General features: G+C 43.6%; 2 protein-coding genes across 2 annotated transcripts in view; both read right to left on the reverse strand.

Moving 5' to 3' along the window:
• Window positions 1-3,135: 3,135 nt before the first annotated feature.
• LOC133055140 (zinc finger protein 91-like) overlaps window positions 3,136-22,382 on the reverse strand; it is a 39,676-nt gene continuing 20,429 nt past the window's right edge. Inside the window, 3 exon segments of the mRNA XM_061140593.1 lie at window positions 3,136-3,337; window positions 5,490-5,612; window positions 5,696-7,207. Of these exon segments, the coding sequence (XP_060996576.1) occupies window positions 3,136-3,337; window positions 5,490-5,612; window positions 5,696-7,207 (1,837 nt within the window).
• LOC133052356 (KRAB domain-containing protein 5-like) lies at window positions 7,220-21,223 on the reverse strand. Its single transcript, XM_061137190.1, has 5 exons — window positions 21,116-21,223; window positions 17,136-17,262; window positions 15,801-15,893; window positions 8,190-8,213; window positions 7,220-7,236 (listed from the first exon to the last, which is right to left on the reverse strand). Exons 1-5 carry the CDS (start codon window positions 21,221-21,223, stop codon window positions 7,220-7,222), a joined length of 369 nt encoding a protein of 122 aa, XP_060993173.1.

The raw sequence follows: 22,382 nt of genomic DNA on the forward strand, positions 1-22,382 counted from the left end.
GAAATGTAAGGTAAAAGAAGTAATTGAACAATTTTGTCCCCCTTTTTGAATTGCCATAGAATCTGAGATGACATCAGAATTTGAATCTCTCTTTTATAATCTGAATCAATTATTCTAGGGTGAACAGTAATTCCTTTAGAAGTCAGACTAGATCGGCCAAGCAAAAGACCAAAAGTTTGTGGGGGCAAGGGGTCTAAAAAGTCCGGTAGGCACTCTAGTAGGGACTGTTTGAGGGTAAAGGAAAAAATCATTTAGGGCTGGTATATCGACGGCAGCACTGCCGGATGTTGAGGGTTTGAGGGAAAAGATAGAATCTGCTCCTGTTTGGAGTTTCCTGGAATATGTTTTCCATCAATATCAAATTTAAACTTTTGGCACAGTGCATTCTTCTACGGCAGCGAGGGCAAATTTTTTGGTATTTTATTAGCCTTTTTAGGGCAGTCCCTTTTTAAATGATTTTTATCTCTACAATTAAAGCATCCTTCATTTCTCTTTTTAAAGGTAGTAGCCATTGCCTCAATCAGCATTTGCATCTTTTGAGTTTTTGATCCTAGATTGTGATAAGCTTTTAAATAATCCATAATAATTTTAGTCTCACAAATTGTAGCTATAGCTCTTTGACATTTCTGATTTGCATTCTCATAAGCAAGTAATTTCTCTAGCTGTTTTTTGTTTTCTTCTCCGATTATAGTACGGGAAATAGCAGCTTCTAATCTAGTTTAAAAATTAGCATAACTTTTCATTAGGTTCCAACAAATGAGAGACTTTTGGAGTTGCGACTGTTGGCAGAGAAGCATTTGGAGCATCCGGGGCAGGGTTAGTAAGGAAATTTTGAGATATTTTGTATTGTTTTAATTGGGCCTTTTGTAAAGTTTAATCATTTAATTTATATTTATGTAATAAGTGTTCTGTCTGTTGTTGAATATTGGAAGGGCTAGAATGTACCTTGAAATGGCAGAATTATAGCTTTAATAAGAGCCCATAGGGGCTAGAGATCAATTGGAATATTTTTTCCTTGTTTGGCTGCTCATTTAACAGTTGCTTTGACCTGGAGCCAAATTTCTAAATTAAAACTGCATTTATCAGGAAACTAAGGATTATGTTCAACTACTGTTTGAAGGCAAGCCTCTATTCATTGCCGTGAAGCCAGAAGTCCCTGAAATTTAAACAAATGGTGAAGTAAAGTAGAAAAATAATGGGGCTGGCCAGCCATTTAACCCATGCCTTAGTACTTACCGACCTCAATAGGTCCTTGAGTCATTCCGCCCGATATGCCACGTATACCAGTGTCCCTGTTCGTTGGCGCCATTTGTTGGGGTCCTTTAATGGACCAGAACCTGGTGGTACAGAGTCGACGATAAGAAAGTAAAAGAGAGAAAGAGAGAGAGAGAGAAAAAAAGACCCGGGGAACTAAGCTCTGATGGAGCAAAGGTGCTTTAATGATTTTTCTATCAGTATATATAGACTGCAGTACAAGAAACTTCTTTCAGGAATGATAGAGATCAGAAAACCAAATGTACAGCAACCGTTATCAAGGGAACAAGGGGTAATGTTAGTCACGAGGGCAGGAGACAATCCATATCTCAAGAAAGGGGAAGGAGACTAAGCTGTTCTGTCCTAAGGAGAATGTTTACTAGAAGAGACTCATGCTTGCCTCACACAATGACCTCAGTCCCTGGGAGCAGCGTGCTGTTCCGCTTGAAGAGGGACAAAGGACTCATGAGAGACATCATGTAGGAATCCTCCCGTCAAACATTCCCTGACACATATCTACTCTATTTTGACTATTAATTGTAAAATTTTCTTTAATAGTCAAAGCAGATGTCACCATTAATGATGTCAGTGTTTCTCTAGGTATGAGAAGGTGCAAGAATTGGGACTCACAAAATCTCCTGAAAAGATCTAACTATCTGAAGGCTGTTCTGTCAGTTTTTTCCAGAGCACAGAGTGCCTCATTCCTGATTTTTACCTTGAACTCCTTTCAGGGCCATTGAAAGTCAGCAGTTGCAGTGGCCATGATTTAATCTCTGTAGATGTAGATGGCAAGTGTCAGTCTTCAGTTGGCAGAGCCCCTTTTTGCTCATAAACTTGACCATGATTTTCAGGGGGGCATTTCATGACCATTTTATCTCATGGTGCTGAGAATGTCCATTCTCAGGTTTGGCAACGATTTTGTTGACAGGCCACTCAATGTGCTGTTACTGGACTAGGCCATTAAACAGTCTCCAAATTCTCTGGACCACCTGTCTTACTAGCCTCTTGGTCCAGGAAAACATTCCCTCTTGTTGCTTTTTCCCATATCTAGAGTTACACTGTTATCATCATCTATCTCATAGGGAACTATATATAATTTTATCAAAGGCCTCAGTCACACATTTGGCAGTGTAAGAAACAGCAATTTTGTAAAACAGGTGAAATACAAAGAACATAGCCAGCAGTGCTAGTAAAGTCACAAGTAAGACTTAAGTTAAGAGCTTCCATTAGATGTAGCCCAGTATATCCCAGGTCATCTGACTTAGTCTATTCTGTATGAATCTTTATCTTTCAGGGAAATTATACATTGGCACCACCATCTATAAGGCACATAGCCCAGTTTTCTAGTGTTATTAGACTGATTATCTTTAGTATGATTTGTTTTCAACACAGAGACTTTAAACCTAAATTACCATAGCCTAGTGTTATCTATATAAGTCTATCTCATAATTGTGGGAGATTTCTTTTTTTTTTTTTTTATACAGCTCTAGATATTATTTAATAGGATCTGGGCCTGCCAGCCAGCAACACTGTCACATGGCCACCGGAACGGAGAGGTAACAGTCCCTCCTCACAGGAGAGCGAGGAAAAGCAAGAGAGAGTGGAAAGAACTCTTCAAGATGTTCATAAAGGAGTTGACATAAAGGTTCCCCGAGACACGGGCGGGGCGGGAAGTTTGGAAAAGGTGGTAACCCGACGCCCACTGGAAGCTCGTGGAGATGCCCGAGCGACCTCGGTCCCTCCACCCCGGTCCGCGCACTCACCGCGCACGCAGAGCAGCGACATGGCCGAGCCGCCGGCGATCCTCCGCCGCGCCCCCGCCCCGCCGCCGCGCCGGGCCGCTCCCTTCTTTCCTCTTAGCAGGTGCCGCGGCAGTTCCCGCTATCGACCCCACGGCTCTCGCCGCTCCTCATGGTCCCCGTCGCAGGCAGCGTCCCGCCGCTCCGTCTGACCCGCTCCAATCTTCACCGTCTGAGCGGGCTCCCGATAGCGGTGACTACCGGCCGGCAGGCGGGGGACTGGGCGCGGCACCACGGCGCCATCGCTGGGAGGTAAGGGCGACCGGGACTCCCTCCCTCGCTCCCTGTGGGAGATTTCTTATTCCTTAGCTGAAACTTTTAATATCATGAACGCTGAAGGGGCTTGGAGATCAGGGAACCTCCTACATGGCTGGAGGGAATGTAAGCTGGTGCAGTCACGTGGGTGGACCGTGTGGAAGTTCCTTAAAAAACATAACCTCCTGACATTTAAGGAAATGAATTCCATGAAAAGTAAACAAAACAGATTAATCGACAAATTGACAAGTTTTATAGATTTTAGTAATCATCTGGAATTCTGAAATGACCAGTTTTGATCTAGCATTTCTAAGTTCTCTAAGTTAAATGTGTAAGAATACACATATGCTCACATATTCCTTCTTGGTTTTCTCACTGCTAACATGGATACCTTCAGATATTTATATCTTGTATTCAATGTGTGTTATATAAATTATATTATGTATATATCTTCAGATGTTTATATATTGCATTCAAAGTATGCCAAAGCCATGAGGAAACAGGTCCTTTAACCCTTACAAGACACATGTGCTAAGAATGATACAGGGTAAGATTTTATAAATCTTGGCTCAGAATTTCCCCATCATGGCTTTTGATTATTCTTTTTGTGACTTTGTTAAACTTCCATTTGCTTAAATGAGCCCCTGAAAAGTTTTAGCTAACAGAAGAACAAAGGACAATTGCAGAAGGTGAGTTTATGACTCTGAGTTTAGGTCCTCAGAAAATTCACAGCAAGCCTTGCGGTCCCCTGAGGAAGGTCAAGGCTAGAACCAGGGAGAGAAACTTCCAGTACTTGGAGTTCAGACCTGACCCTGGGTGAAGTGCTGTGGGTCCCACAGGCTGAGTGCGGAGGGGTCCATTCAAAGAAAGATGAGCAGGATTCTGATGAGCTCTGAGGGTAACACTGAAGGGGGGCCTGTGCAGTAGACCCTGGGGTTCAGCAAGACTGCTGGTCCCAAGGAAGGGGTCATCTAGCGCAGGTGCTCACAGGACTGGCTGGTGTGAGTTCAAGGACCTGCAGGCTGCCTGCTCCCCAGACAGACGCTGAGGCAGCAACAGCATGGAGCAGTTCAGGGAAGCTCAACAGTACTCTGTATGATCCTTCTTATTAGAACCACCGCGATGTCCAAGTAGATAAAAATGGGAGAGGAGATACAACGAAGAAATAGTGGGAAATATATGAAGTTATGAGAGGTTTAACGGCAGTAAGGAACTAATTTCTACAGAGGCCATCCCCCTGTGCTTCAAATAGTTTATCGTTACGTTACCTTTCCTGCAACCTTAAATAGGTGGGAGAGGTTAATGCTGCTGGTGCGTTAATCCTTCATTCATTCCACATCAATTGTAACACTGAAAAACCATTCACTTTTATTAATTAAGATACATTAATTTGACACAGATGGAATAAAACCTTTTCCAATTGTTGTTTGATCCTTGATTAAAATACACATTACAAGCTTCTAAAAACTTTCCTGTTTCTCTGATGAAATGATTTGAGAATGTGATTTATATGGTTTACAAAATGGAGGCTAATTTAGTAAACATGGATGGACATTCGTTATATTAATATGACTTTTCCAGAAAGAGTTTTCTATACTTACATCAGCTAGAAGAGAAGGTGTCCGTACTTCAAGCCTGCCAGATAATATGCATGATTTCTCTATGTTAATGTTATAAAAATACCTTCGATTTTCATGAACTACCCTTCTTTTATGCTTAAAGAGCAAGTGACATAATTATTGAAAACTTAGAGCAAACTTCTGTCTTAGTTTGAAACATTCCCTGAACACTTACATCATGGTGACCACAGAGGTGTTTGACATCAGTGACAAATACATCCATTCAGAGGTTCAGTGTGTATATAACACGACTGTGTTCTAAATCTTATAAATTGGAGAATAAATGTAAATGATTCCCACGTAATATAGAAGGGCTTCTCTTACCATTGGGCAACAACCATCAAAAACGTAAGTTCATACATACAGTAGAAACAAATCACAGCATGTAGTAATTTGAGAGTTGAATTACATTCGTTTTGGTTCCTTAATAATCTCAAATAACATTAACATAAACAAGGATACATTAATAATAATTATACCTCTGCAAATATCCACCCCCTCATCTTGTGATCCATACTAACGTATCAATTTTTATGTGTTTTACTTAGGTAATACTTGCTACAGTGTTTCTGCTGAGAGTAATTCAACAAAAGTGGTATGAATGACATGCTTTCTAGTATGAATTCTCTGGTATTGAGTTACTTTTGATGTTTGATTAAGCAGTTTTCTACATTTTTTTAATTTAATTCATGTATCTTTCCAAAGAAAACACTCGTTTTTTTCAAAATTGTATATTTAGGACCAAATTTTTTATCACTGGTTCATTTCTAGGGTTTCTCTGCAGTATGAATTCTCTGACTGTGAGTGAGGTCATGACTGTGAGGAAATCCTTTGCCACATTCCTTACATTTCTAACATTTCTCTCCAGCATGAACTCTCTGATGTCGAGAAAGACTTGAACTCTGGGAAAAGGCTTTGCCACATGCTGTACATTTATAAGGTCTCTCCGCAGTATGGATTCGCTGATGTTTATTTAAAGCTGAATGCTGCTTAAAAGCCTTGCCACACGCTGTACATTTATAAGGTCTCTCCCCAGTATGGACTCGCTGATGTTGAGTTAGAAGTGAAAAATTGATAAAGGCTTTGCCACATTCTGTACATTTATAAGGTCTTTCCCCGGTGTGGATTCGCTGATGTTCAGTTAAACCTGAACTTTGCTTAAAAGCCTTGTCACATGCTGTACATTTATAAGGTCTCTCCCCAGTATGGATTCGCTGATGTTCAGTTAAAGTTGAACTCTGCTTAAAAGCCTTGCCACATGCTGTACATTTATAAGGTCTCTCCCCAGTATGGATTCGCTGATGTTGAGTTAAAGTTGAAATCTCCTTAAAAGCCATGCCACATGCTGTACATTTATACGGTCTCTCCCCAGTATGGATTCGCTGATGTTGAGTAAGAAAATAATAACGGATAAAGGCTTTGCCACATTCTGTACATTTATAAGGTCTTTCCCCGGTATGGATTCGCTGATGTTGAGTTAAAGTTGACCTCTGCTTAAAAGTCTTGCCACATGCTGTACATTCATAAGGTCTCTCCCCAGTGTGGATTCGCTGATGTCGAGTAAGAAAATAATAACGAATAAAGACTTTACCACATGCTGTACATTTATAAGGTCTCTCCCCAGTATGGATTCGCTGATGTTCAGTTAAATCTGAACGCTGCTTAAATGCCTTGCCACATGCTGAACATTTATAAGGTCTCTCCCCAGTATGGATTCTCTGATGTCGAGTTAAAGTTGAAATCTGATTGAAAGCCTTGCCACATGCTGTACACTTATAAGGTCTCTCCCCAGTATGGATTCGTTCATGTCGAGTAAGAAATGAATAATTGATAAAGGCTTTGCCACATTCTGTACATTTATAAGGTCTCTCCCCTGTATGGATTCGCTGATGCTGAATTAACGTTGAACTCTGCTTAAAAGCCTTGCCACATGCTGTACATTTATAAGGTCTCTCCCCAGTATGGATTTGCTCATGTTCAGTTAAAGCTGAACTTTGCTTAAAAGCATTGCCACATGATGCACATTTATAAGATCTCTCCCTAGTATGAATTTGCTGATGCTGAGTAACACATGAAGAGCAGATAAAGACTTTGTCACATTCTGTACATTTGTATGGTTTCTCCCCAGCATGGATGCCCAGATTTTCACTTAAATATGAACTCTGATTAAAGGCTTTGCCACATGCTGTACATTTGAAATGTTTCCCTCCTGTATGAACTTTCCTATGTCTACTTCGATTTGGTGAGTTACTAAAGACTTTTTCACATGTATTACACTTGCAATGTTTCCGCTTACTCTGAATTATCTGCTGTTGAATAAGTTTTGAAGACTGGTTAACAACTTTACCATAATCATAACAATTATAGGTCTTCTCTCCAATATCCATACTCTTGTAAGTTTTAATAGTAAGATTTGAGCTTTGATAAAATATATTCCTACATTTCTGATGTTTAGAATTGTTGTCTGAAAATTGATGTCCCCGTTGTTTCACGAGATATGAGTCTTGGTCAACATTATGCCCAGTTCCATTGCATGAAGAGCTTCTCATTCCATCATGTACACTCTTGTAATTATTGGGGGTAGAGCTCCTGCTTAAGGCATTCTTCATTTTGTTACACTTGGAAAGTTGTTCCACACTAATTATACCTCCATATGTATTGAACAATGATGGTTGAATAAGGTCTCTCCCATTATTATCATCATTACAGGTTGTGGAACAAGGAGAAAATAGTTGTTGGTTGAAGAACAAGAAACCCTTGTTAAAAGACCCCTCAAATTGATAGTATTGGGAATTTTCGCCCTCATCTTTAAGTTTCTGGTTTCCAGACATGGTTGAATGTATATTTAATAGACAGCTATGCTCAGAGTATAGGTTTGAATGAGTATTTGCAGTAGAGACTAGATGACTTTCCAGATTATCCACATTTCCCTTCAGAGAACATGTATGTTTCAACAGACGATGTGGATCTTTGCTGACAAATATACACTTATCTGCAGATGTTGATGACTGAAACTGGTCATCTGAAATTGGTTTTTCCTTATTTGATTTACATCCTTGATTTCTTTTGGCAGTAATAGTTACTTTAAGGGAAACTGAACCACCTTGGTTGTGTCCATCATAGCATGCTCTCCACTCTTTGTATGCCCTCATAGATTCGCACTCTTTGGTTAAATGTAAATTTCTAAGGTGAAAGCTTTCATATATTCCTAGGTTTGCTGTTGGGAGTAAATCTTCTAAGCCTGGCTTTTGGTTCCTCAAACCCTGGGTGTCGTGAGAAGACACAGCTGAAAGATACCAAATAATAAGTTATTCTACTTACTATTGTTGGGGAATAGAGTTTACAATTTACATAAAATTGGCATACACTTGGCTAGATTAAGCCTAAAACCGAGATAGAAAGAGTCAAAATGGCAGAGGATTCAGAAGATGTGGAGTTCATCTCTCTCCACAAAAGCATCAAGAATACATCTTGAAGTGGAAAAATTCTCACGGAGCCCTGCAGAACATGGGCAGAGGAACTTGGACACCTGAAAGGACAAGAAAGATTCCTGCTGAGCCAGGTAGGACAAGAGAGTGATGGAGGAAAGGGAAGAGGAAAAGCAGCAGGATGGGACCCACAAAACCCTGGGGGGATCTGAAGAGAGGAGAGGTCTCCATATCCAAGGAAGCCCCTCACTGGGGGGAGCTCAGTTGGGACACAAGGGGAGCCTCGTTCTTTGTGGGAAGAGAACACGGCAACCAGCGTGCAGGACAGAGTGAGGACTGTACGCAGGGTACCGTCCCCTGCCTTGCCCACCCAGCCTGAGAGGGTGTCCTCCGCTGCAGACAAGGGCTGGGTGCTGAAACGTGGGGTTCGGAGAGCAGACCCAGGCAGAGGACTGCGGTTGGCCGTGAGGAGACATCCTGAGGGTACGGGAGGGAGGGAGGAGCTCTGCAAATGGGATGCTTGTGGAGGAAGCCTGAACCGCCAGAGAAGCAGAGCGGTGCTGTTGAGTGATGCCCGAAGGGAAGAATCTCCTTTCAGCCTCTCTGCCCCTCTGCCTGTTCGTGATTCTCCAGGCACTAGGCATGGCTCCCACCTAGGTGGGTGATCTCACGACCCCCACAGCTGCTTCCTCCTCCCCAGCCTCCTCCCCACCAGGGTAGACTCATGGGCTCCAGGGGTACCTTCAGAGCACACGCCTGTGAGTGGTCCCAATGTACAGGTGGTGCTGAAACCACAGCTGAGCCCCAAGGCCCTGCCACTAAGCAAGAAATGCTGAGATCTCTCCTTGCATCTGTACAAACCACGGTGTTACACCCCACAACTGGCTTGGTAAAGTCAGCCCCAACAGAACATCTGGATGGAAATGAGTCTCTGGCAGTCAAGACCAGTCTGGCTTTAGCAACTGTAGAGGTTGTACGCCCACACATGAGGCATTTGGGCCAGGTCACAGTCTCCATTGCCCCCATAGCACCGCAGCGGGTCCAGCTCCACAATGAATGTACACCTGGGATATGACTACAGTGGATCTCTGATGGTGACCTGGTGAAAACAACAGCTGAGAGACACCAGGGTCAAGTGCCAGCATACCCATGGTTCAGATGGGGCCAAGATCAATGCCAACACAGGGTCACACGAGAGCTCACACAACACATGAAAGATGACACGCAGACCACTCTCCGAGGAGAATATCCCCAGAGTAGCAACACTCGGAGGCTTCCCTCCCAGTGGGTGTGCTCCAGTCCCACTAGATCAGAAGCACCACAGATCAGAGCAGAGCTCATTTCATATCTGGGGCCTCTGCTCCACCAATCAGGAAGCAGACCCCGCCACAGACAGTGATATCCACAGAGGAAAGGCGAAGCAGCCCTCAAGATCCAGGCAGGCTCTGGTCACAATAGTAACAATCAACACCCTCTCAAGGGCATAAGGGCACAAGTCTCTGGACTGGCTTACCCACCACGGGGCAGACACCAGAGAAAGAGGAATTAGAATCTGCACCCTGCAGAACAGAGACCACAAACACAGAAAATTGGACAAGATGAGATGACAAAGGAGTATGGTGCAGAGAAGTCAAGATAGAAACCTGCAGGAACAATGAAGCGAGGAGCAGTTGAGCAGTGTAATGAGTAACTCCTGGGATGTTTCACAACAAATAAGATAGATTTAATAAGGTAAGAGTTCTTAACAAATCAAATGAGAAGTGAGACTTGAAAAATATGGTGAGAACACAGGGAACTCTACTCAATGCTCTGTGGTGACTTAGATGGGAAGGAAATCTCCTCAAGAAGGGAAATGTGTATATACTTCTTATTCTTTCTGTATAGCAAACCTCACATAACATTGTACAATAGCATTATTGGAACAGAAAAATTTCTTCTTAAAGATTTCTCTATAAAATCTATAAGCTTAATAGTGAAGAACAATCAGAAAAAAGAACTGTGGGAAATGTTCTAAACTCCCACGTCAATAATTTCTTTAAAAACTCTGTAAGTTAAATAAATATGTTAAAGCATTTTAGCATTAATGAATTGGGACAAACATACTTAACACATTTAATGTTAGTTCATATAAAAAAGAGAAGCTGTAACATAAAATTCAGATTTGCATTTTCTCATTTTAGTGAGGTGTTTTATGTGAAGAAGGAATTCATAGGGCCTGGACTCCATCTCAGGTCTGTCTGTGCTGGTCATGCTCGGCCACCTCTCTAGTGGACTCTGAACTCTCTGCTTAGTGCCTGTGGAAAGATAAGACCCCCTCCGGACAGGGGAACCTTGAAGATCATATCCAGGTTACTCATCACCTAAGAGAAAACAGACAATAATCACCCCTGCCTCCGGACACTATCTATCAGAATGTAAGCACAGGCTTATTGGTTATTAACTGGTTGGAATGTAACCGTGGACTTATTGATTATTAACTGTTTGAACATATAGCACGTGAATGATGGGGTCATTGTGATTGTATTTATCCTTCCTTTGTAAGCATCAAGGGATTGGGGTGGTGGGTTTCAACACGTACACATGGGGTATAAGAGATTTTCACAAATGCTTGTTGGGGCCCTTGGCTAAGAGGAGACTCTGCCTTGGGCCCGCCGGTGTAATAAACTGCACTCCACTATCTGCATTGTCCTTCTGAGTGAGTTTGTTTCCCTGAAAGCGTGGCTATAACATTTGGTGCATTGGCCAGGAGGCTTCTCACTTTGAGGAGACAGTTCTCATTTGAGGCCACCCCGAGGCTTTGTAGCTTGAATCTCCTAGAGTGGGGAAGGCGCCTCGCCCCTCTGGAAGGATCCTGCTTTTCAACACCCGGACCTTTCACGTCAGCAGGTAGTGGACGGCAGCAGGGGAACTGAGCGCTCAGGTGAGGAGGAACCCACACAGCAGGCTGGAAGAGGGGGCCTGATCACCCCTCTGGGAGGGACTAGAAGGAGCGAGGACCCACAGGAGCCTGAAATAGGCAGGCGGCGATTGCCTGGTACACAGGATGACGAGCGTGCTAGGGTTTAGGAAAGAAATTTGTGATGGTCATTTAGGAGGTGTGTCCACGCCGTCTCGGGGAAAATTATTACCAAGTGATCGCCAGGGGATTTTTAGGATAGGAAACTGGTCCTTGTATGCTCGTATTCTGCCCTCCCCCAGGAGGTGTCCTGTCTGCTGTTGAATTCTTGACCCCATCTGAATTGTTAGGCTAGAAGGAGGGGGATACAGAAGTGAGTATGAATTGGCTGTTCCGGAGATGCCCTGGGTCATGGGATATTTAACCCATCTGTGTTTTCATTTGCACCTGATCAAGCCCACCAAGGCAGAATGGACTTTAAGGGAGAAACAGTCTTGGACCATGTGATGTTCTGGTTCAGCTATGCTGACCAGCAGGGGAAGACACGCCAATCCCCCTTCTCCCTCTGGGGTCTGGCAGGTAAGGCTCTTCTCACCCCAGTTAGGAAGGAGGCAGAATGGCAATTTAAGTGTCACTGAGTGGAAATATGAGAAGTATATAGGGTACTGAGAACTTCGTAGACAGAACGAAAAGGAAAAGTACAAGAAGGTCTGAGAAGGTAAACAAGATGGGGGGAAGTGAATCTAAGGCAAATGTATTGGAGTGACAATTTTAAAGAAAGGATTAGGAGGAGACTATGGGGTGAAGATGAAGCCTAACGGCCTCCACATACTCTGTGAGGTCAAACGGACCCCTATGGGAGCAGGATAGACATCAGAGAACACCGTGAACTTAAAAATAGTGGAAGCAATCTACACAGTAGTCACAGGAGAACCAGGACACCTGGATCAATATCCATCTATTGACTCATGGCTAGGGTTAGCTTGAGACCCTCCTACTTGGACAAGATTCTGTATCCAGAAGGGAAAGGGAATAATATGAAGGGCACAAAAATTGACTGATGATAAAGGAAATTCTACAGGATTTGGACGGGAATGACCTGACCCCTCCCCCATGCTGGATAATGACACGCCTGCCTCCCAGTGCTTCACCAGGACTGGAGGCCTCCTAAATGCCCGATCCAGGGACAGGTGAAGTTTCTGCAACAGCCTCTGCTCCTCCGCCAGCTTTCCCGGGGTTCGTAGAGCCGCCGTTTGGGCAGGCTCCGATCCCGCTGACAGAAGCCTCTGGCCAACACTTCCAGGATCCGGCTCCAACCGAACCGCCCAAGCTATATCCGCCTCTCCCAGTTAGTACTGACAAGAGGGGGAGGGAGACGTTGGAATTAAGCAGAGACTGCGCTCTGCCAGAGAGCTGGAGGGAACGAAAGAGAACAGACAAGAGATTTATAGTGCAACCTGCTGCTCTGGGAAAGTCTATCTCGTGCCCTCCAGAACACCTCATCTGCCCCAGGGACAGGACTGCCCTTCAGCCAGTCCCAAGAGAGGCCCTTGGCCGGTTACAGCCAAACCAGTGTGCCCGGTGCTGAGCTTTTCGTCACTGGAAGAATGAATGCCCTAAGGCAAGGAAGGAAGAGGAAGCTCCCGCAGTTGTGGGGCTTGCTGACTTGGAAATTAACTAGGGCTGCCAGGGCTCAGAGATATCAGGTCCCTGAGAGGCCATGGTGACTTGAAAAGTTGGGGACCAGAACACTGGCTTCATGGTGGATACAGGAACAGACTGTCAGTAGTAACAAAACCTGTGGCACCACTGTCCAAAAAGACTACCGCTGTAACTGGGGTATCGGGAGAAGAGATGAGTAAACCGTTTTGCCAGCCCAGAAAATGTCAGATGGGGGGCGGGGGGGGGGGGGGTGGGCACCAAGTGATTCATGAATTCCTCTACATTCCTGAGTGCCTAGTACCCCTGTTGGGAAGAGACTTCCTCTCCAAACTGGAAGCACAAGTGACTTTCTCCCCTGAGGAGAGGCCCACTTTCTGGACAGACTTATTTGACTTATATGACTTATTTGCCCTCTCTCTCAATACCAACCCAAGATGAGTGGAGGTTGCATGAACCTCTGAAGGCAGAACCGGGTGGGCCAGAAGAGCATGAGGGAGCTAACTCGATTATTCCCTGAGGTGGGTGGAAGACAATCCCCCGCCCCCCAGGCTGGCTAAACATCACGCCCCAGTGATAATGGAACTCAAACCAGGCACCATCCCGGTTAGAGAGCGCCAGTACCCGCTACGGATGGAGGCCTGAACCGGCATATTGCCCCACATCAATAGATTGAAACAAGCAGGCATTCTACTAGAGTGCCAGTCGGCTTGGAATACGCCAATCCTGCCAGTCAACAGGGAAGGAGGACAGGACTATAGGCCTGTACAAGATCTCAGGCTAGTCAACCAGGCTACTGTGACTTTACACCCCACTGTTCCAAACCCTTATACCTTACTTAGCCTCCTCCCAGCGAGGACTAAACTTTACACTTGCCTAGATCTCAAGGATGCCTTCTTCTGCATATGCCTCGCCCCAGCGTCACAGCCCATGTTTGCCTTTGAATGGGAAGATCCAGTGGGGAGCACCAAACAACAGCTTATCTGGACTCCCCCACAAGGGGTTAAAAACTTCCCCGCCATCTTTCGGGAAGCCTTGGCTTCTGACCTGGACTCATTGTATCCGGAAGAGTATGGATGTTGGCTCCTACAATACAGGGATGACCTGCTGCTGCCTGCGGAGACCGAGGAAAAATGCTGGAAAGGGACAAAAGCAGTGCCCCAGCTGTTGCTGGAAGCAGGTTACCCGGTGTCGAAGAAGAAGGCACAGATCTACAAAGAGGAGGTAAGGTATCTGGGGTGGGTTATAAAGAAGGGCTCAAGGTTCCAGACCCTAATTTGTTTCTATATACTGATGGCACTAGCCTGATAAAACAAGGACAATGGCTGTCAGGTTAGCCAAAGTGGAAGGGGCCATCAAGACTGAAAAGGGATGGTGGGAATTGCCAAGTGGCAAATTATTGGTACTGGAGGAGCTGACACACAGTCTGATAAGCCAGACACACCAAGCGATCCACCTAGGCCATGCTGCCTGCTCACTGGTGAATGCTGCCTCTCCGGGATTCAGACAAAATCCTCCGGGTATTCAGCTGAAAGGCACACTGCCCCTTGAACACCTGGGAGTGGACTTCACTGAAATGAAACCTCACTGACACTACCATTATCTGCTGGTCATGGTATGTACGTTCCCGAGATGGACAAAAGCTTTTCCTACCTGGACTGAAAGAACATCAGAAGTAGCCCGGTGCCTGCTTCGAGACATGGTTCCCAGATTTGGATTTCCTACCAGCATTGGATCAGGTAATGGCCCGGCCTTTATAGCTGCTTTAGTACAACAAGTAAGCAAAATTTTAAACATCAAATGGAAACTGCACACTGCATATAGGCCCAGAGTTCTGAGATGGTGGAATGAGCCAACCGGACACTTAGACTCTCCAAGTGGATCAGAGAGACTAACTGCTCCTGGGTGGACTTGCTTCCGATGGCTCTGCTCAGTCTCAGGATGACCCCACAGTCCCAAGGCTTTTCTCCATACGAAATTGTGTATGGGAGGGCTCCTCCTATAATAAAACAGGTGTCAACAAATTTGCCTCAGGTAAGGGGGGATAGAATTTCACAGCAGATGGAACTGGGTAAGCTAATAAATCGGGTAACTAAGTTTGTACAAGAAAGTGTGCCGTTCCCCCTTGGGGAACAGATTCATGAGTTTACACTTGGTGACCAAGTATGGGTCAAAGATTGGAAACATGATTTGCTAGCCCCTTGGTGAAAGGGCCCTTATGTTATTCTAACTACCCCTACTGCAGTTAAACTTGCAGGTATTGTCCCTTGATTCATCACACGAGGGTAAAGAGAGCATACCACGCAGACCCAGGAAACGCTGAGTGGACTGCACAGAGGGACACCACTGACCCTCGAGAGACTAAGACCATCCTTAAGAAGAAGGAAAAGATCCCGGATGAGCCCCTTCAGGATGAAGCCGCACAATCAACTCCTGCTGCTTGGCCTCATCAACGTGATTTTGAATATAACTTCTGTCTCAACTCAGGACAATTTTCAACCACTCTGCTCTCTTCTGGGATGACAAAGAGACTTTCCTCTCTCGTGTCAATCATAACCTCTCCTTGCTCTCTTGGTGTAAGAGCTACAGTCAGTTGACTTGGGTCATGGGGTTACATTTGATAAAAATGCCAGTGTAGCAAAAGCCTAGCCTACAACAAGCCCCAGTAAATCTACCTTATTAATCACTGGAGAAAAAATACACAAATGATAAAAAGAATCAGGAATGGGTCGGGAGATGACGCTCTATGACTGTGGCAGAAATAAACCTAGCCTAATCCAAAATCGTCTCCACTGAAGCAGATCTTCTCAAACCACACGACAAAGTCTGATTTCCTCCACAATGCTTGTCCCTCTCACCCAAGTTATCTGCTTCATTCATAGACACATACCTGGATATACGGCTGTCTCCATTCTCCTTACATCCCAGGGATCCTTCATTTGCTCCAGAAAGGCGACCAGGTCCGGCTTAGAGACCACAAGACCTGTTCATCAGAAAAAGGAATATGTGTTTTCTGAGATATTCATCAATTTCCAATCCAATACGTGTTCAGGTGAGAGAGAAGTCAAGGTAGAAAGTTAAAATAGCATTTAAAAAAATGATTTCACCAAATACCTTATTGGAAGCATCTTTAAAAGACAAATGCATCAAAATCAGATTCTGATATTATGCTCAAGTACTACTAAGGCAAAAGCAGGTAGTGGAATTCTGGTTTTAAGAGGAGAGTGGCACTATTTTATAACACAGAACTTACAGAATTACTATGAACCTAGAATGAAGAGTATACATGTCAAGAAGCAACAGTTAGAATCGAACATGGAACAGTTGACTGGTGGCAGATTGGGAAAGGAGTACATCAAGTCTGTACATGGCCACCCTGCTAGTTTAATTTCTATGCAGAGTACATCATGTGAAATGCTGTGCTGGATGAATCACAACCTGGAATCAAGATTACCAAGAGAGAAATCAACAACCTCAGATAGACAGATGATATCACTCTAATGGCAGAAATTGAAGAGGAACTAAAAAGGCTCTTCATGGGGGTGAAAGAGGAGAGTGAAAAAGGTGGCTTAAAACTCAACATTCAGAAAACTAAGATCATGGCATCCAGTCTCATCACTTCATGGCAAATAGACAGGGGAAAAGTGGAAACAGTGACAGCTTTAGTTTTGGGAGGTGGGGTGTGCTTCAAAATTACTGCAGATGGTGACTGCAGCCATGAAATTAAAAGATGCTTGCCCTTTGGAAGAAAAGCTATGACAAAGACAGCATATTAAAAAGCAGAGATATCACTTTGCCAACAAAGGTCAAAGCTATGGATTTTTCAACAGTTGTGTATGGATGTGATATTTGGAAAATGAAGAGCCAATTCATTGGAAAAAACCCTGATGCTGGGAAAGATTGAGAGCAGGAGAAGGGAGTGGTAGAAGATGAGATGGTTGAAGAGCAGTATTGACTCAGTGGATATGAATGGGAGCAATCTCTGGGAGTTAAAGAAGGCTAGGGAAGCCTGGCTTGCTGCATTCCACGAGATCGCAAAGAGTTGGACATGACTTAGCGACTGAACAAGGAGGCAGGCTACATCAAGAAAGAAGGTTACCTTCCCCTGGAAAGTAGGTATCTTAACCTCTACTGGACAAAGCAGAAAATTCCAGGAGACATTCTAAAATGAATGAACCAAAACCCTGAGGATACATAAGGGATTCTGGATGCAAGTGATCCTCACCCAAGCAGGCCAGATTCCCGTAGTTCTCTAACATCACGTCCCTGTACAGTTCCCGCTGACCGAGGTCCAGGCATTCCCACTCCTCTTGCGTGAAATCTATGGTCACATCCTGGAATGTCGGCAGCCCCTGAAATATAAAGGACATGAGCCACGTGGACCTGGGAAGACTTCCTAATGTGACCCAAGATGAAACCAGCAAGAGAAATGGTTTTGATTTAGGAGAATGTCTGGTGTTACACAAGAATATAATTTTTATACTGCTCTATTTTCCACAGTATTTATAACCCCAGGAAAAGAGAATGAGACATGATCCACAGACCACTATAGAAACTATTCTGATCTGGAAGAGAAATTATAAAACAATCACATCAACACTGACCTATCTATTTTTCAGAGTTGTACTCGTGTGACACAGGATAAACTGTCTATCAATGAAATCATGTTAGTCACTCAGTCATGTCTGATTCTTTCCGACCCCATGGACTGCAGCATGCCAGGCTTCTCTGTCCATGGGATTTTTCAGGCAAGAATACTGGAGTGAGTTGCCATTTCCTTCTCCAGGGGAATCTTCCCCACCAAGGGACTGGACCAAGGTCTCCCACATTACAGGCAGATTCTTCACCATCTGAGCCACCAGGGAAGCCCCCTATCAAGGAAACAGGAAATATTTTTAGAAAGCATGATGCTCTGATCTAAGAGTTCTGGAGTGGGGCCAATGTGCCGCATTTTTAACAAGCTTATTTTAACTAGTAAAGTTGAAAATTCTGATACATGAATGGCCGTTCTGTATAGCAAAGAGGTAGACCACTAAGGTAAGAATTTATACTTAACTTTGAATTTTAAGTGTTTTACAAAATTGACAGGTCAGATAGAATAGTACCCATAACAGCAATAATCCTTTGAAGTATTTAGTATATACTATATGTCTTTCTAAAAGTTTTTACAGGGTCTTGAATGCATCACATAAATAATAGTAAATCAACAACATTGATGTTCCACCGTTTTGCAAATATTTTAACAAACATTCATTAAATGACAGATCTTGAATTGTGCTTCAGTTTATGTGAACTAAAATTTACCTAGTAAAACACAAATACACAGAGACAACACTAAAGAAAGTGTATAGGAGTTTTTATAGGGTCTTCCCTGGTAGTCTGAGCTCCCAAGTCAGGAGGCTGGTTTCAGTCCCTTGTTAGAGAACTAGATCCCACACGCCACAACTAAAGTGTGCCTGCTGCAACAAAGTCTCCCACATGGCTCCAAGATTCTGCAGGCTACGACCAAGACACAACTCAGCCAAACATAAATACATGTATTTTTTCTTTTAAAGAACTTTATATAACTGGGGAGAATATCAAAACAAGAAAAAAAAATATTTTAACATTTTCCTGCAATTGACATATATTACAATGAGACTGTATACTTAAGAGTATTAAGGAAAAGCTAACATTCACAAAACTAAGATCACGGCATCCGGTCCCATCACTTCATGGCAAATAGATGGGGAAAGAGTGGAAACAGTGGCTGACTTTCTTTTTGGGGGCTCCAAAATCACTGCAGATGCTGACTGCAGCCACGAAATAAAAAGACGCTTACTCATTGGAAGGAAAGTTATGACTAACCTACAGAGCACATTAAAAAGCAGAAACATTACTCTGTCCACAAAGGTCCGTCTAGGCAAGGTTATGGTTTTCCCAGTAGTCATGTACGGATGTGAGAGTTGGAATATAAAGAAAGCTGAGCACATTAGAATTGATGCTTTTGAACTGGGGTGTTGGAGAAGACTATTGAGAGTCCCTTGGACTGCAAGGAGATGCAATCAGTCCATCCTCAAGGAAATCAGTCTGGATGTTAACTGGAAGGACTGATGTTCAAGCTGAAACGCCAATATTTTGGCCATCTGATGTGAAAAACTGACTCATTTGAAAAGACCCTGATGCTGGGAAAGATTGAAGGTAGGAGGAGAAGGGGACGACAGAGAATGAGATGGTTAGATGGTATCACTGACTCAATGGACATGAGTTTGGGTAAACTCCAGGAGTTGGTGATGGACAGGGAGACCTGGAGTGCTGCGGTTCATGGGGAACCAAAGAGTCAGACAAGAATGAGCGACTGAACTGAACTCATTCATGTCCAGTTCAATTCAGCTGAGTTCATTCATATTCATGGCAATAAAATCGATATTCATGTCAATAAAATCAGTTCATGTTCAGTTCAGTTCAGTCATTCATATTCATATCAATAAAATCGAGATTATTTTTAATGGGTTAAAATATATACATCTACTTGTGGATGATATTCTTTGTATATTTTAAATACACTAGGGTGCAAACATATACAGTGGTATAAGATAAATTAGAGCTCTTGGTTCTGAAACTTTTATTTCTTGAAAAACTGTATCATTTTGTTGAGCTGTATGTTAGAAATAACACAGGTGAAAACAGATTAGCACCAATAGGATTGTTACAAATATTCTGTAAAAAAATGTAAAAATGTGAGTAAGAAGACTATGTCTGTGATATGAGCGTGGAGTGTACTAGAAACATCACACTTGGGCTTGAGTGATGAAAACTCCCACTCCCAAAACCCAGTATCGATCATCAACACAGTGAGTGTTCATTCTCTAAAGCAAAGAGAAACCAAGAAGATGTGGAGTTTCTCCATTAAGTGTGAGGATTTTCACCTGATCCTCATTCCATTTTTCCACAGCCTTGTTTAAAGACAGAGGGGGGAAAAAAATGAACTCTATAGCCTGATAATCTCAGAGAAATCACCAGAACCAGTGGACATCATCTGTCATGGTGTAAATGGATCACACGGAAGATGTTCTATCAGAACCTGGGCATTTCGGAAAAATAAGGAAATTATAACTTGAACCCAACATAAAAAATATCACTTTTATGCAAAATTCATTTCATATATACTTCCTCTGTTTTGTATCCTAACAGTGTTGTCACGCGAGTGTATGTTCCTTGGTTCTTTGTCTCATCACAACAAAAATTTGGAGTGACGGACATGAAAGCCCCTTGGCGGGTCACAGCTCTCAGAGGACAGATCCTGTTATAGCTCTTAAATAAATCAGTGTTACAGCTCTATTTATTTAGATAATAGCCAGAGAATCCATCTTGTAGTTGTGAGGACATGTCGATCCCAAGACACAAGAGAAGATCGGCCCAGCGCGGGAGAGAGAGAGAGAGAGAGAGAGAGAGAGAGAAGAAGGAAGAGGGCTTTGGCTCCTCTTTTTATCTCTTTCTCTGCCCCTGGGCCTGTCTTATGTAAATCGGGCCTAGGCAGGCGCATTGTTTGTTTTACCTGAGGTTCTCACTCCAGTCCCAGGACCTTCCTTTTTCTATTTTCGCGGGCTTTCCCTTCCAGGTCTTTTAGCCACCGCCATTTTGGACTCTTTTTCCCTATTCTAACTATTTAACAATGAGTTTAACTAGTAAGTCTTAGCATTACACAGGACATTATCTCCTAGTTTTCTTTTTATTTCTGAGCATTTTCTGAAAAATTCTGGATCACTGAGTTTATTCAATATATAAGGGCATTTTCTAACTCCTAAAGAGCTGAAATTGCATCCCCATGTAAACTCATCATGGCATTTCCCCTAGTTCCCTAAGATCCCAACACCGAACCACATCCCAATGGGAATCTCGGATACCAGTGCCTCTCCGTGATTCTCTCTCACAAAGGGAATATATTCTCCCGTTGAAAGTCGCTAATTCATAAGTTGAGAATTCATCATGTTCCATAGAAAGCCAGGATACAGACAAGGGAGACAAGATTCTGGGACTCAAGGAAGAAGTAGTCTAAAGAGCCAGGCTTCACTATGATAAGAAGAAAAGAAAAAATAAAGAAGTTGATAACAAACACCCAGGCACAAAAGTTAGAAGCAGAGAATTAAAGGTTTGCAGGTTCTCAGTCCAGGCATTTCAGGAAGAAAAGCAGACACAGCCCCAGACCCGGGACAGTACTCCTACCTGAGAAGCTGCCATTTCCTCCTCTTTTTCCTCCTGCTCTGCGTCTTCTCTGAGGATGTTACATCCCAAACTCACATCTGCATCTTGAGAAAATACCTTCAAAGGCATCCATGCAGCTGTTTAACCTGCAACTGCTGCAGGGAAAGAGAAGAAAACGTTTTCCTGTTTCCCTCACCCTTTTCGGAGCCCCTTCTCGACTTTCTGTGTTCCCAATCTGTAGTGGGGAATCAAGACTAACCTGATAATGCTAATCACATCCTGGTGCTCTACACTATTTGCAGATCGTCTGGGCTAGTTCTTCTTCTTCCTTTTCGAGTTACAGAGAACAGTTCACGAAAGACAGTGGACCCTCCTTCTGTACTACCGGACCCACCCTAGGAGGGTTGTGAAAGAAATGTAAGAGGAAGACCCGCATTCAGAGTCCTGAGGGGAAACCTCACACCTGAGACCTCAGGAAGGGAGGGTTTAGGGAAGGAACTTCTAGAAACAAAGAAGGTCAACCTGATTCCCTGGGGAGGGGCTCTTTCTAGGAAGGGTGTGGTCATCCACAGCCTGCCTGTATCCTTGGGGGATGGGAGGGGAGAGGTGAGTGTTTGGTGGGAATCACTGGGGGTCTTGTGTTCCTGCCAGGCTTTACTTGCTGAATTCTTCCCTGTTCTTAGTTTTGTTCACCCCCCTCTGCAGCCTGGGGACACAGGTTTTCACAAAATGATTTGCTTTGTGACCTCCTCTCTGCAGGCGTGGCACCTCCAACTTCAGAGACCAGGAGCCTGGAGGCATTTCCATCCTCGCTTTCTTGGAGAAGAAACCAGGGGCAGCAGGAGGCCTGGCGTGCTACAGTCCAGGGCGACTGAGCACCTGAACTGAACTGAACTGAGCTGGACACACTAGGTTCACAGTGCGTATGGGCGGAGCCTAATGCCTCTGAAAATGATGCCCTAAATGCTATCTGATGACCAACCAAAGAAGTAATGATCCGTGTTGTCATAAGTTACATTAAACATGAATTAACACGTGAGAATGTTGTTGTTTTACTTCCTGTGTGTTTTCCTAGGTTTTATGAATCAACTGCTACAGTTCGTTGTCTCCTCCATTTAGAGAGCTCTATTTTCCCACATCTTTAAAGTATAATGACCAAGGAAAAGTTAAAGATAGAAGCATATTCATCTTTCTCATATTATATAGTCTAAGAAATATTCAGTCTGCATTCACCAGTACCAACTTTGTACAAGATTTATTTCACTGCAGATTTGAGAATAAAGTATAG

Source organism: Dama dama, chromosome 4 (assembly GCF_033118175.1).
Source record: "Dama dama isolate Ldn47 chromosome 4, ASM3311817v1, whole genome shotgun sequence".
Lineage (NCBI taxonomy): Eukaryota > Metazoa > Chordata > Mammalia > Artiodactyla > Cervidae > Dama > Dama dama.